We start from the raw sequence: 11,717 nt of genomic DNA on the forward strand, positions 1-11,717 counted from the left end.
AAAAAATAAATACCAAACAGTTTGTAGGAAAGCTGTAGCCTGTACCCAACCATGTATTGAATGTCTCGTTCCCTGCGCTAACAAAGGTAAAAAATAACTCCATTTTTATTGGTTTAAAAAAAAAACTACACCTTTAATTTTGGAAGCAATTTTTGTCTTTAATATGGGTACATTATTAGGTATTAATTAAGTTTTTTTTAATATTACCTCTATGTAAACTCATTAGCTGTTTGAGAGAATGTAATGCAAATTTAAAAAATTTTCATTTAAATGAGGATAAAATTATATATTTATTCTATTTTTTAGACAAATTGAATAATTTAACTATGGCTAGAGGTGGGTATGTTAGAGATGCCTTATAATATTACAAGAAAGGGAGTAATATTTAATAAAGATTGCTTGGTTTTGGTGAGATAGTTGGAGGAACCTTATAATGAAAACCAAAAATAAGTAATTTTTTTATCAAATACTTTCCATGGCACAGTTGGAGTAATCTTTCTAACGCAAATAAGGAAGTAAGGTATGTATATCATTGGATTCCTATTAGATAGTTAGAGGGAGCTTAAAATAAAGACCGGATAGATTAATCTTTAACAAAGACTTCCTATGGCATAGTGTCATGAGTGATTTGCGGAGGGAAGAGGATGAAAATTGAACAAGGAAGAAGAAAATGCTCTCACATCCATCGTGTTGCCAACTCATTAGTTATTCCACCTAGTCGCCTCATATATTTTTTAACAACGTTGTGTCCATTAATTCAAAACTTAGGGACCAGCACCTTGAAAAAATTAATTTTAAATATTAATATAAAATATAAAAGTTCATATAATAGCAAGAGAGCATGCTTCATCCAGCTGGTTCGAAGATTATTTATATATATTTTAAACATGAAATATAGTGCTACTGATGCTTCCGAGGGACAAAAGATCAGATCATGTGAGTTCTGAAAGATATATGTGCAGCTGTCTCGAATAGGACGATAGGGGCATCTTCGTTATCAGCCTTTGCTTCGGATCTCTGCCGTCTGCGAAATTTAAACAATGAAATTCGTTTACTTCTATGAACTTCATCCTACGACAAGGACAAAAGTGAGGACAAAAGAACATATATGGCCTGCATGTGGTGAAAGGAATGCTTCCCCCCCCCCCCCCCCTTTTAAATGACCTAATATCGATCATTGAAGATGACAATTGTCTCCTTGTAGACATTCAAAAATTTCCTTCAATCCCTAAGTCACGACTTTTCCCGGAGTTTCTGACTGGGAATCTGGAAGATTGTCGAGGCGCCATAAGCAAATGAAACTGCAGCAAAATAGTGTGTCAGCTGTTGGATGGGCTATATTGAGGTCTCTCGGCAAGATTCTGAAGCCAGTAGATCATTTGATGATGTGAAGAAGTTGAGATAGAAAGGGATCCTCAACTGGTGCTGCATCAACGAAGCGTGGATACAAGTGCAGTAGCTTGGCATTGGTACACTACTTCGCTGCTACCATCCAAATTATTCAAGAGATCGACGAAATATGTAGAATTTACGCACGTACCCAGAGAAACCAAATGGGAGGCCAACGAGTTTGGCTCAGATTGCCTCAGGAATTTGGTTCTTCGAAGAACACAAGATCATTGTCGTTCAAAAGAGCGAACGCCCCTCGATGCAGGTCAGAGCTATGCCAGTATTCTCAGTAAATTAGGATCAGGAAGCGGCTGCAGAATAGAGAGAAGAAATCAAGAACTACATGCTCAATCCTAACTCTAGAGCTACCTACAAAATGAGATTAAAAGCACAACAGTTCACCGTTTTAGGCGACGGCTTATAAAAAGTCTCAAGAAGGACTTTTGCTTAAATGTTTTGGGCGACAAGCTTTATTCTGAAGCCAGAAGATAATTTTCACGATGTGAGGTGGCCGGAACTGCAGCTGGAAGTTGGTCAATCACATAGATCTTTGCGAAATATAATGAGTTCGATGCGAAAATTTGCAGTAAAAGTAAGCACTACTACACTTTCCTCCATTCTGTGTTAATTAGTGGAAGCTAGCTCTAGTAATTCTCTCAAAAGGTTTCTTCTTTTGAAAATGTTTGGTTTCAGTGGAGGCTGTTTCTAGAGCAAGCGAGCAATTTCTGGTTCAACGTTCAACGCCGTAGGTTCTAGGATTTTATCGTTGTCTTCGACAAAGGTTTCATGGTGCAGTAGTTCCTGCGTCTTCATCGTCTTTGCTTTTGGTGGTCGTTCTTTGTTTCATTTTTCCCCATATATATGTAAATATCAGTTATGTTAATAGTTTATGGGTTCTTCTTCTTCACTGGTAATGATTTTTCTATTTTGCCAGATTCCATTGATCAATTGTTAATGGAGCCATTGACGGCGGCGGAGCTTTGTGGAAGGTGGCAACGATGGGGAGTGTTCGACTGTCAAGGGTTGGATTTATTTATTTATTTATTTAATTTTATGGCTATTATAACTTTTTCCTAATATAAATATATACCTCAAATAAAATAAAATTAAGGGAGGACCTGTTATTAATATAGTTTAGTTTAATTGTCAATAAACTTTATAATAATTAATTTTTTTATGTGGAATCTAACTGTAATTCTCCCTAAAATTAATACATTAGTTCTATCAACATATCCGGCCAAAAAATTTCATGAAGACATCAACCTGCTCAACGTATGCTCGTTAGGACGCGGCTTCCTTCTCTGCGCCGTGCCTCCTTCGCCTCTCCTGCAACTTGGAGAAAATATAAATTGTCTTGATTAAATGTGTATGGTACAAATCTTTTCATAGGTGCATAGGAGAAAAATTGTGTAGTATACAATCAAGATTTGTGAAAGTAAATTTTAAAACAAAACATAATATTAAAAATGTGGTTTGGATTTAGAAAGTTTAAGTTCATTTAAAAATATTAATAAGAAATAAAAAATAGCTAAAATATGTGTCTTCTTAACCTTTTATTTTTTATCACATTTTTTTATTATTTTATTAATAGAAGTTATCATGTCATATTAAAAAGTATGTAATAATTTATAGAAAAAATGACAACAAAATCTCTCTAAAATATATAATTGATAAGTTGGTTTTTTAAAATGTTATAATTTTCCTGAAATCTTTAGAGACTTTCTGTCATTAATAAATTTATGTAAATTACCAAATTGCCTTTGTTGAAAATAAATGAGTCACAAGTTTTGTTTAAATATTCATAATTTTCCTTCTTATATTCGCAACAATAGAATAATAAATAAGTAATTTAACATGTGAAGTTGTAATTTACTGTTGCATTGTTACGAATATAAGAAGGAAAGTTGTGAGTATTTAAATAAAACTTATAAATCATTTATTTAAAAAAATAATTTAGTAATTTATATAAATTTATTAATGACAGAAAGATACCTAAAAAAATTCAAGAAAATTATAACATTTTGATGGATCAAATTATCATTTATATATTTCAAAGAAATTTTATTATCATTTTTCTTAATTTATATAGCAGTGGAATTAAGCTTATGTGCTTCAAAATTCATAAAAAGTTTTATATATTTTAGTCATAAATATATAATTAAAAGTATATAAAATTGAAGAATAATTTTTCAATAAAGTTGAGTATATTAGTCTTACCTTTAACTGAATGATTTTTAACAAATCAGAAACCTACTATTGTACAAATCAAAGCATAAGGGATGTTTTTGAGGTTGAGAACAAATTTATGAGTTACAGAATGTAAAAATCATCAGTCCTTATTCTGAGCGTCTTTAGACCTTAGCCAAAAATGCAGGCACCTGAATTGAATTTTCTCACGAGTGACGATTATTTATTTATTTAATTTATTATTTAGCCTCATTCCCGTGCGCCCACAAACCCTGCCTGTTCTCTGTATTGGCTTCCTCCTGTTCGCCAGTACGTCTAGTGAGGGCGCGGCTCTCTGGTTCGTCGTTTCTTTTCCTCTTGGTCGTTCCCGCCGCCGTCTAGTGCACCTCCAGTCACCGTCGACGGCTCCCCCGTCTTCATCCCAGGTACATATATTTTTCAAATTTTCGAATTCTGTTTTCCATTCACAGCTGAGTTTGGATCAAATATTTGGAATGCAAACGAAATGATGGGCTGAGTTGTTCCGTTGTCGTGCCTCTCTTTCTTTTCCATCGCCGTAGAGTTGAATCCATTTGCAAGAAAGCATACACAGCCAGGGATTGAAGCACGGCATGAGGTGTGTTCATTCTCTTTTTAGGATTTGCAGTAAACAGATATCTGTCCAGGTTTTAAAGTTTACTAAGTTAAAGTTTCCTTTCCAACGATAAAAATAGTCAATTTCTTCAGTACAATCCAGTATATCAACACTCAGTTGAGTTGTTAAACAGCATGAGATTTAAGAGCAGAAGGAAAAGGCCATGACGTTAGAGTCGATTATATATATATATCATTATTCAGATATAGATAGAATTTTTCTTATGATCAAGTAAATATTTGTTTCTCTCCATGCTGTATTTTTTTTTTTTTTTTTCAGGGGAATGACAGTTAGATCCAAGAATTTTTTTTTTTTTTAAATAAGTGGTAGATGTCATTTCAAACAATTGCAAATTCAGCAGTATGGGTCAAATGAATCATTTAAATTTTAAATGTAACTTTCGATTTGCAATGTTATAGAATTTAGATTGGAAAGAGAGAGAAAGAGAGGGGAAAAAAGAGAGAAAGGAAATAGAGAGATATAAATATGAAATTCTCCAATTCTCACTGATATTGGAAGGTTGCTGAAGCAGTTAATGACGAGGGTGAATGGAAGTGGGAGATTCTGGAGAATGTATTACCTGAGAATGTTAAAAGGGGACTTCATGCGCTGCTACCTCCTGATGAGGAGGAGGATGCTGATATAAGTTGTTGTTTAGAGATAAACTGGGGCAAGCTAGTAAGGCATGGAATTTGACTTGGAAATGACCGGAATTGAGAGAATCTAGTGATTCTTTTGGCTTGCTATTCACAATAGATTTCATACAAATGTCGTAGGTTGGGTGTGGCTCAGGGCTGTGGCTTTTGTGGGGAGCCAGAATCTGTGATACACATGTTGAGGAATTGCAGCAAGGCCTCTGTCATTTGGAGTTACCTATTTTCTCCAGAATTGCTGAGTAATTTTTTTGGTGAGGATCTGAAGAGCTGGGCTAGATCTAACCTGAAGCTTAGTAGAGTGAAGGTTGAAAGGATTGAGTGGAGAGTCATCTTTGGTGTGGCTTGCTGGATTATTTGGAAAGAAAGGAATAGGAGGATCTTTAGAAAGGAGGAAAGTGAGAGAAGGGTGGAGGACGTTTGTTGGCTGATCCTCAGTTCTAGTCATAATATGTGCAGAGTCAGATTTGAAGCTAACTCCTCTGTGCAGCAGACAAGAATTGTTGAGCTCGTTTGCTGGTCTCCCCTGAGAAGGGAAGGGTGAAGGTCAACACAGATGGAGTTTGTAGGGGCTGTGAGCCCTTGGTAGGAGATGTGGTCATGTGGTATCATATGAGACTGGAAGGGTATGTGGCTACTGGGTTTTTTGAAGAATTTGGGTAGCTGCTGTGCTGCTCAAGCTGAACCTTGGGGCATGTTGGAAGGATTGAAGCTTTGTTGGGAAGCTGGATTCAGAAGGGTGGTGGTAGAAGTTGATTCTCTAGGTGTGTTGAGACAAATTGAAGGCTTGGACAGCAATGAGAGTAGAGTCAGACTGCAGGTGAACGTTAAGGACTGGAGGAGAGAGGATTGGAATACAAGGATTACCTATGTGCCTTGTGAAGGTAATCAATGCGCGGACACTTTGGTTGAGTATAGCTTGGATCTGAGTATGGGTTTTTATGCGTGGCATGAAATGTCGGAGAAGGTCAGACTGATTTGTCTGGCAGACAGCTTTTGATTCCCTAGGGTTGGTTCAAGTCTCTGTACTTTTTTTTTTTTTTCTGGTTTCTGTCTTTTTGTTTGTTGTTTTTTGGGCTTTGAGCCTCTTTACTGCTGTTTTGTTTAGGGGAAGGATAGTCAGATCCCAAGAAAACTTTTTGAATTTCAAATTCAGTTGTACAGGTTGCAAATCAATCATTTAAATTTCAAATGTAACTTTCAATTTCCAACTAATATTTTCATTTGCAACCATCGTTTAGTAAATTTTTCCAAGGACCTAACATTCATTAAATTGTGCTTTTGGGAATCAACTGTTATTTCCCCTCTTCTTTATCTTCTGAGTCTGTTCTAGCACTATTTGAATGCTGAGTTGATGTGTTAACTCAGTCAAGGTCCCACTAACTAAAGAGTGACTACATTCACATCTCTGCAAGTTTGGTGCTGGTAGATCTGATAATTATTTAGTTTGAAAATTTCATTTGAACTTATGATCATTTTATATATAGTGCAAACCTTTCTGATTAGATCATGTGTGTGTATTGGTATGACTAGATTATGCATCAAAGTACATTTTATGCAAACACTTTTTATGATGAAATAATTATTATGTTTATTCAGCTATGCATAAGTTGTTTTCTCTTCGGGTACAATTTTCTATTTAGAATACAACTTTCATTGTCGTTTGTATAGGCCAAACAGGTGTCTAGCGTCATTTGATAAAGGACGTACTCAAGGAGGTATTTATTCCATTTCTCCTCAATTTAATAATTTGTGATTAATGATTATTACTGTTTTAGGCGTTGATGCAACACACACACACTATTACAGATCTGAACAGAGGGAGGAGTGAGAGAAGAAACAAAAAGAGAGTGTGAAAGAGGAGACAGGAACAGAGGGAGAGAAGAGAGATGCGTAACTGATAGGGAGGGGGAGCAAAGGGAGAGAGACGTAGAGTTGAGAAAGAGAGCATTCACAATAACTTCAGAAATTCATTCATTCAATCTAAGAACTCCTTTACATGTGCTGCATGGTGGCTTTTTATACAAGCCACAATTGAGGTTTCCTTCTTATGAAAGAAACATAAAACAAAATAAAATATAAGCTTGAGGTTTCCTTCCCTATAAGGAAATATCTACTTGCAGCTCATTTAATACATGAAGTGATAAAATAACCCACTTGCTAAATAGAGTAAAAAACAAAAAGCAATAAAATATAAAATTAAGATAAATTTCCTCTTATAGCAAGCTTCTTCAAAATATATTAATTCTTATATTTCATCAGGCGATCTTTTGTTTCATGTTACAACTTTGACATAATTTTTTGGAGTTTGTCCTTTTTGCCAAGGCCATTTAGGCCATTATATTGCCTTATGCCCGCCAAAATGATTGTACATTCCCTTAGGCCTTCAAGAACTTAGGAAAATGAATAATTTAAAATGTGATTAGATTTGTTCTTGGACTTCCATTTGTTTGGGAGGTCAAACTGTACGCCAAATGATGGGTTTTAACTGTTAAATAAAACTAAAACTATATTCATATTAGTGATTATGGGAATGGTAAAGACATAACTTGTGACTTATTCTTGGTTAACTTATATACGCAGACCCCCATGATTTGATAAACGGCCTAGGTAATCAAGTGGCCAGAACTGGGGATAAGGTGATGTTCATTTTTTTCCTCTTTTTTAGTTGCTATATATTGTTATCCATCAATTTTTTTTTTTTAACTCTGTCCATGGACATAAATTAATGTGAAGTTCTACTGATATAGTTTTTTTCCCCCTAATTTTCAATTGAATAATAATGTTTATTTTCAATTATAGGTAAGAATCAAGTATATACCTCTCAGTAAGAAAGATGAGCCTGGAAGTGGATGGGGCATTTTGGAACTGATTTTGGGTCAAGGACAAAATGGTAAAAATATGAATTTGATTGCTGCTGTTTATGTTGTGGCCACAACTTAATAAGACCAAGTTTCTTTGTATTTTGGTTAAATTATTTATGATGTGTTTTGTTAAACAACTATTAATGATTTCTTTGACATTAATTGACATACTCCTTTTTCCATTTAATTGATATATAAAATTAACTTCTCCATAACATAAGACTATTGATTTAACCTGATCAGTCTAACAATAAAAATAACAATTTACAAACAACAACAAACAACAACAACAAGCCTTTATCCCACTAGGTGGGGTTGGCTATATGGATTGCAAGACGCCATTGTGCTCTATCATTTATTAAGCTTTTAAAAATATTATTAATTAAGAGATCACGTTCAACAACTTCCAAGAGTGTCCTCTTAGGCCTTCCTCTACCTCTCTTAATCGGACTCAAAGTTATATATTCCACTCTTCTCACTGGTGCCTCCCTTGGTCTTCTTTGTACATGCCCAAACCATCTCAACCGATTTTCTACCATTTTTTCCTCAATAGGTGCCACCCTCACTTTTTCACGTATGTGCTCATTTTGAATTTTATCTTTACGTGTATGTCCGCACATCCATCGTAACATTCTCATCTCTGCTACTCCAACTTTATGCTCTTGCTGTCCCGTTAGAGCCCAGCATTCACTACTATATAACATTAACAATTTAATTTAAGGAAAAAAAAATCTTATTATATGAAAGAATTAGCTTCCTTGATTGTGCGGCTGATTATTCTCATTATCTCAAGTAGGATTTGATAAAGCAATTTGCGGAATGAAAGTTGATGGAGTGAGAGATGTTACAATTCCAGCACATCTTTGCCCAAGGCCCAATGGGGTAATAATTCTTCAATTTCTACAATTGATTTTTCTTCTTCCTTTTTCCTTTATAAGTAATTATTTTTATTCTGTGAAAGAGAAAATTATCCATGTTTATAATTAAGCCCCTTGACCTAAAATTGCTTTTTTTTTTTTTTTTAAATTTTTGGACCATGATGTGCATCAGAAATTGTGAGCCATCCACAATGTCTCAATCAAAATCTTAGCAGAATTGCAATATTTTTCAATATCCTATTGTGTCACGTAACTTGACGTAGAATAAAATAAAATAGTTACGTGAAAATGTTTACTGATATCTGCAAAATATTTTCATGCATTTACCTAGTTAGTTTCTTGTCCATGTGTTTGTGATTTCTCCTTAATATTTCCTTGCTCTTACATAATAACAATCCATCTCAACATGCTTTGTCCATTAATTCATGATTTCTCCTGATGCACAACCCAATCTCTGGTGCCAAATTTTTGGGTTGCTTGCCTTGCCGACTACCATAACTACCCTTCATCTTGTACTGGCTCTAGGATGTATAAACTGTCACATTGCCTACTCTAACCATGTCCTTGCAGTTAAGGTCTGTAAATTTATGCTCTCTCATCAGCTTTGAATGTAAATTTCATTGGAATATTCAAAACAGCATTGCGCCTTGGCTCTTCCAACACCCTCATCTAGTAGACACTGTCCATTAGAAATTTGGATTGGTCTGTGCTTGGTGGTCTTTCTTGATTTTTTTTGAGGTCACAGTCACAAGTAATGTGCTTGGTTGCCCTATAATTGATAACTCATAGGCCTATGCTGGAATTTTTACTAGCCTTATTTGCATTGGGTTGAGCAGATTGGCTTTGGGAGCTAGCATTCTTAGTAGTGTATTCATAGCAGCCTCTATTAATCCTACTATTGGGCTTTCACATGAATTAACTTACACTACTTTTTGTCCAGTTTTAGTGGTTGGCTTCACTTTTCTATCCTGAATTCCCTTTCTCAAATCCGATGAATGCCCAATCATTTCTAAACAGTGATCCTCAGCGTGTCCCAACTTTTGACAATGGTTACATTGTAGCTTATGTTTCTTTTACTTTTTTCAATCAATCATATCTTTCTCATAGTGAGTGCCTTGAGCTTGAAAGGCGAAGGCTTTTGGTATATAGATTTGTTCGTGGCTGATATTTGCCACTGCTGCTCATCCTTAGTTGTAAGGCTGGGCAATGGTTTCATTGCAAGAATTGAACTTTTGATGGTTCCAAATGCTTCATTGAGTCCTGTTAAGAAATCAATTGTTCCCTTTCCTTCATTTCAGTCACCTGCATTTGCGTGTCACAAATGCACCCACTGCATATGCATATCAGTCATGGTGCCAGCGGCCACATGTCATCCCACACTCCTTTAAGCTTTGTGCAGTCCGATAGAAGATATTGTTTTTCTTGGTTGAGGAGGGTTATGGCTTGTTATGATTCATATTCTCTTGAAGCACTTCCTTTCCCAACCTTTCTTCTGGATCTACCCATATATCTTTCTCATGGCTGTCTCTCATTTCCGTTTCCATTCTACTCTTCAACAACCTTTTACCATAGCATTACACTGCATCCAATGGCTCAAGTTGGGCGAGTTAGTTGTTGTCACACGGTATTGAACCATCTATAAAGCCTAACTTTTTCTTTGAAAATAGTGCATTGCTCGTATCAGTTACCTACTCTACATGATTGTTGTCATGGTGGAGTTCACTAGAATAAATTTGTCGGATAATTGTTTGGTGAATGGATATAGTATATGGACATCAAATCTATACCGTCTGCTTGCCTGTCAATTTTTGTGCCTTCTGTCGTCTCATTCTTCTCAGTTCTCATTGCTTGTGTTTGACATCGTAGATTCGTAGGCGTCTGTATCTTTGCGGCAACCATCAAGATTTTGATGATGTGTTAATGTCATACATATACATTGCAAGTTGTGCACGATGCCTCAGGTTAAAGCTTAACAGAATTGCGCAATGATTTCATTATCCTATTGTGAGGCATATTTGTCCATGAAATGAAATGAAATGAAATGTATACTAGAAAATCTACATGCTTGATATCCATAAAATATTTATATATATATATATATATATATATTTTTTTAAACTAACTAAATATAGCAAATCCATCAGTTTCTGATGACAACTCATAATTTTTCATTGATGTTAACCTTTAGGTTTTGAAGAAAATTCCAACCCTCTGGAACTCGAAGGGTGAGAAGAAATTTCGTGTTGCGCTTTTGACCATCTCACCACCCGATTCGGGGAAGAAGTGAAGTAGATAGGTCATTCTGGTAGATAGGCATGATTACTTCCCAAAGTATATAGGACATTTTTGCATTGCATTCTTATGGTAATTGTGAAGCTAATCGTATGTTGCATATAGGTTGTTTGTTTTTAATCAAGTTTTATTATCATCATAATTCTGTCATGATTATTTTATAATAAGGATCTATGAATATTTATAGAATTATTGTCGATGTCTCATGGCAATCTTTGGTGTATTATTGTGAGAATAATAATGAATAAAGATTGGTATGATTTTGTTTGATAGACATGAGATATCATATAAGGAAATGCAAATCAAAATGACGGAATCACAGGCACGTGTTGGAGACCAAGGCACATAAAAAACCTATCATGAGATAGGCTCACATGAATTTGGTGATAAGTATATCTTAGGGAAAATTACATTGAAATCCAATGTAAGAAAATTAATTATTATAAGGTCTATTAACAATTGAACTAAGGTCATTAATGTGTTGTCAATGATTTTAGCTCAATTGTTAATAGATCTTATAGTAATTAATTTTTTTATATGTGATCTGTATGTAATTTTTCCTGAATTTTATTATAGTTGTGTTACTATATATGCCCTCAGACATGAGATCATAGATTCTTGCATGATGGAAGTATAATATGACAAGATTAAAAATCACTTATAACTAGGAGATCACTAAGGCTTTGCATTGATCGAGTACAGTAGGATCCATGTCGAGGAAGATAAGTGATTGAAGATAGAATTTGACAGGCAGGGTCTTCCCTTGGAAGTTGTGGCTAACTAAATGGGAGAAAGTCTTTTCTTTTTCCCTTTTCTTTTC

General features: G+C 35.0%; 1 protein-coding gene across 16 annotated transcripts; it reads left to right on the forward strand.

Annotated features, from left to right (window-relative positions):
- The first annotated feature begins 1,135 nt into the window (after nucleotides 1–1,135).
- On the forward strand, nucleotides 1,136–11,167 carry LOC129290648 (uncharacterized). Of its 16 annotated transcripts, none has more exons than XM_054927496.1 (11): nucleotides 1,136–1,981; nucleotides 2,053–2,170; nucleotides 2,324–2,411; nucleotides 2,609–4,001; nucleotides 4,137–4,192; nucleotides 6,535–6,581; nucleotides 7,447–7,502; nucleotides 7,666–7,756; nucleotides 8,521–8,609; nucleotides 10,472–10,566; nucleotides 10,794–11,167. In XM_054927496.1, exons 5-11 carry the CDS (start codon nucleotides 4,188–4,190, stop codon nucleotides 10,798–10,800), a joined length of 390 nt encoding a protein of 129 aa, XP_054783471.1. In that variant the 5' UTR covers nucleotides 1,136–1,981; nucleotides 2,053–2,170; nucleotides 2,324–2,411; nucleotides 2,609–4,001; nucleotides 4,137–4,187; the 3' UTR covers nucleotides 10,801–11,167. The 16 variants fall into 16 exon arrangements, with proteins under 16 accessions (XP_054783471.1, XP_054783464.1, XP_054783463.1 ...); XM_054927489.1 differs by having other exon boundaries at nucleotides 2,083–2,411; nucleotides 2,609–2,755; nucleotides 3,824–4,001; XM_054927488.1 differs by having other exon boundaries at nucleotides 2,083–2,252.
- The last annotated feature ends 550 nt before the right edge of the window (nucleotides 11,168–11,717 follow it).

Source organism: Prosopis cineraria, unplaced genomic scaffold (genome assembly GCF_029017545.1).
Source record: "Prosopis cineraria cultivar Desert tree isolate PC_DT_omini unplaced genomic scaffold, ASM2901754v1 PC13, whole genome shotgun sequence".
Taxonomy (NCBI): domain Eukaryota; kingdom Viridiplantae; phylum Streptophyta; class Magnoliopsida; order Fabales; family Fabaceae; genus Prosopis; species Prosopis cineraria.

Bases quoted from the DNA above. Each gene is read 5' to 3' on its own strand.
- LOC129290648 (XM_054927487.1), top strand. The intron at 6,582-7,446 runs GTATTTATTCCA...TTATATACGCAG, and splicing joins TAAAGGACGTACTCAAGGAG to ACCCCCATGATTTGATAAAC. The intron at 7,757-8,520 runs GTAAAAATATGA...CATTATCTCAAG, and splicing joins TTTGGGTCAAGGACAAAATG to TAGGATTTGATAAAGCAATT.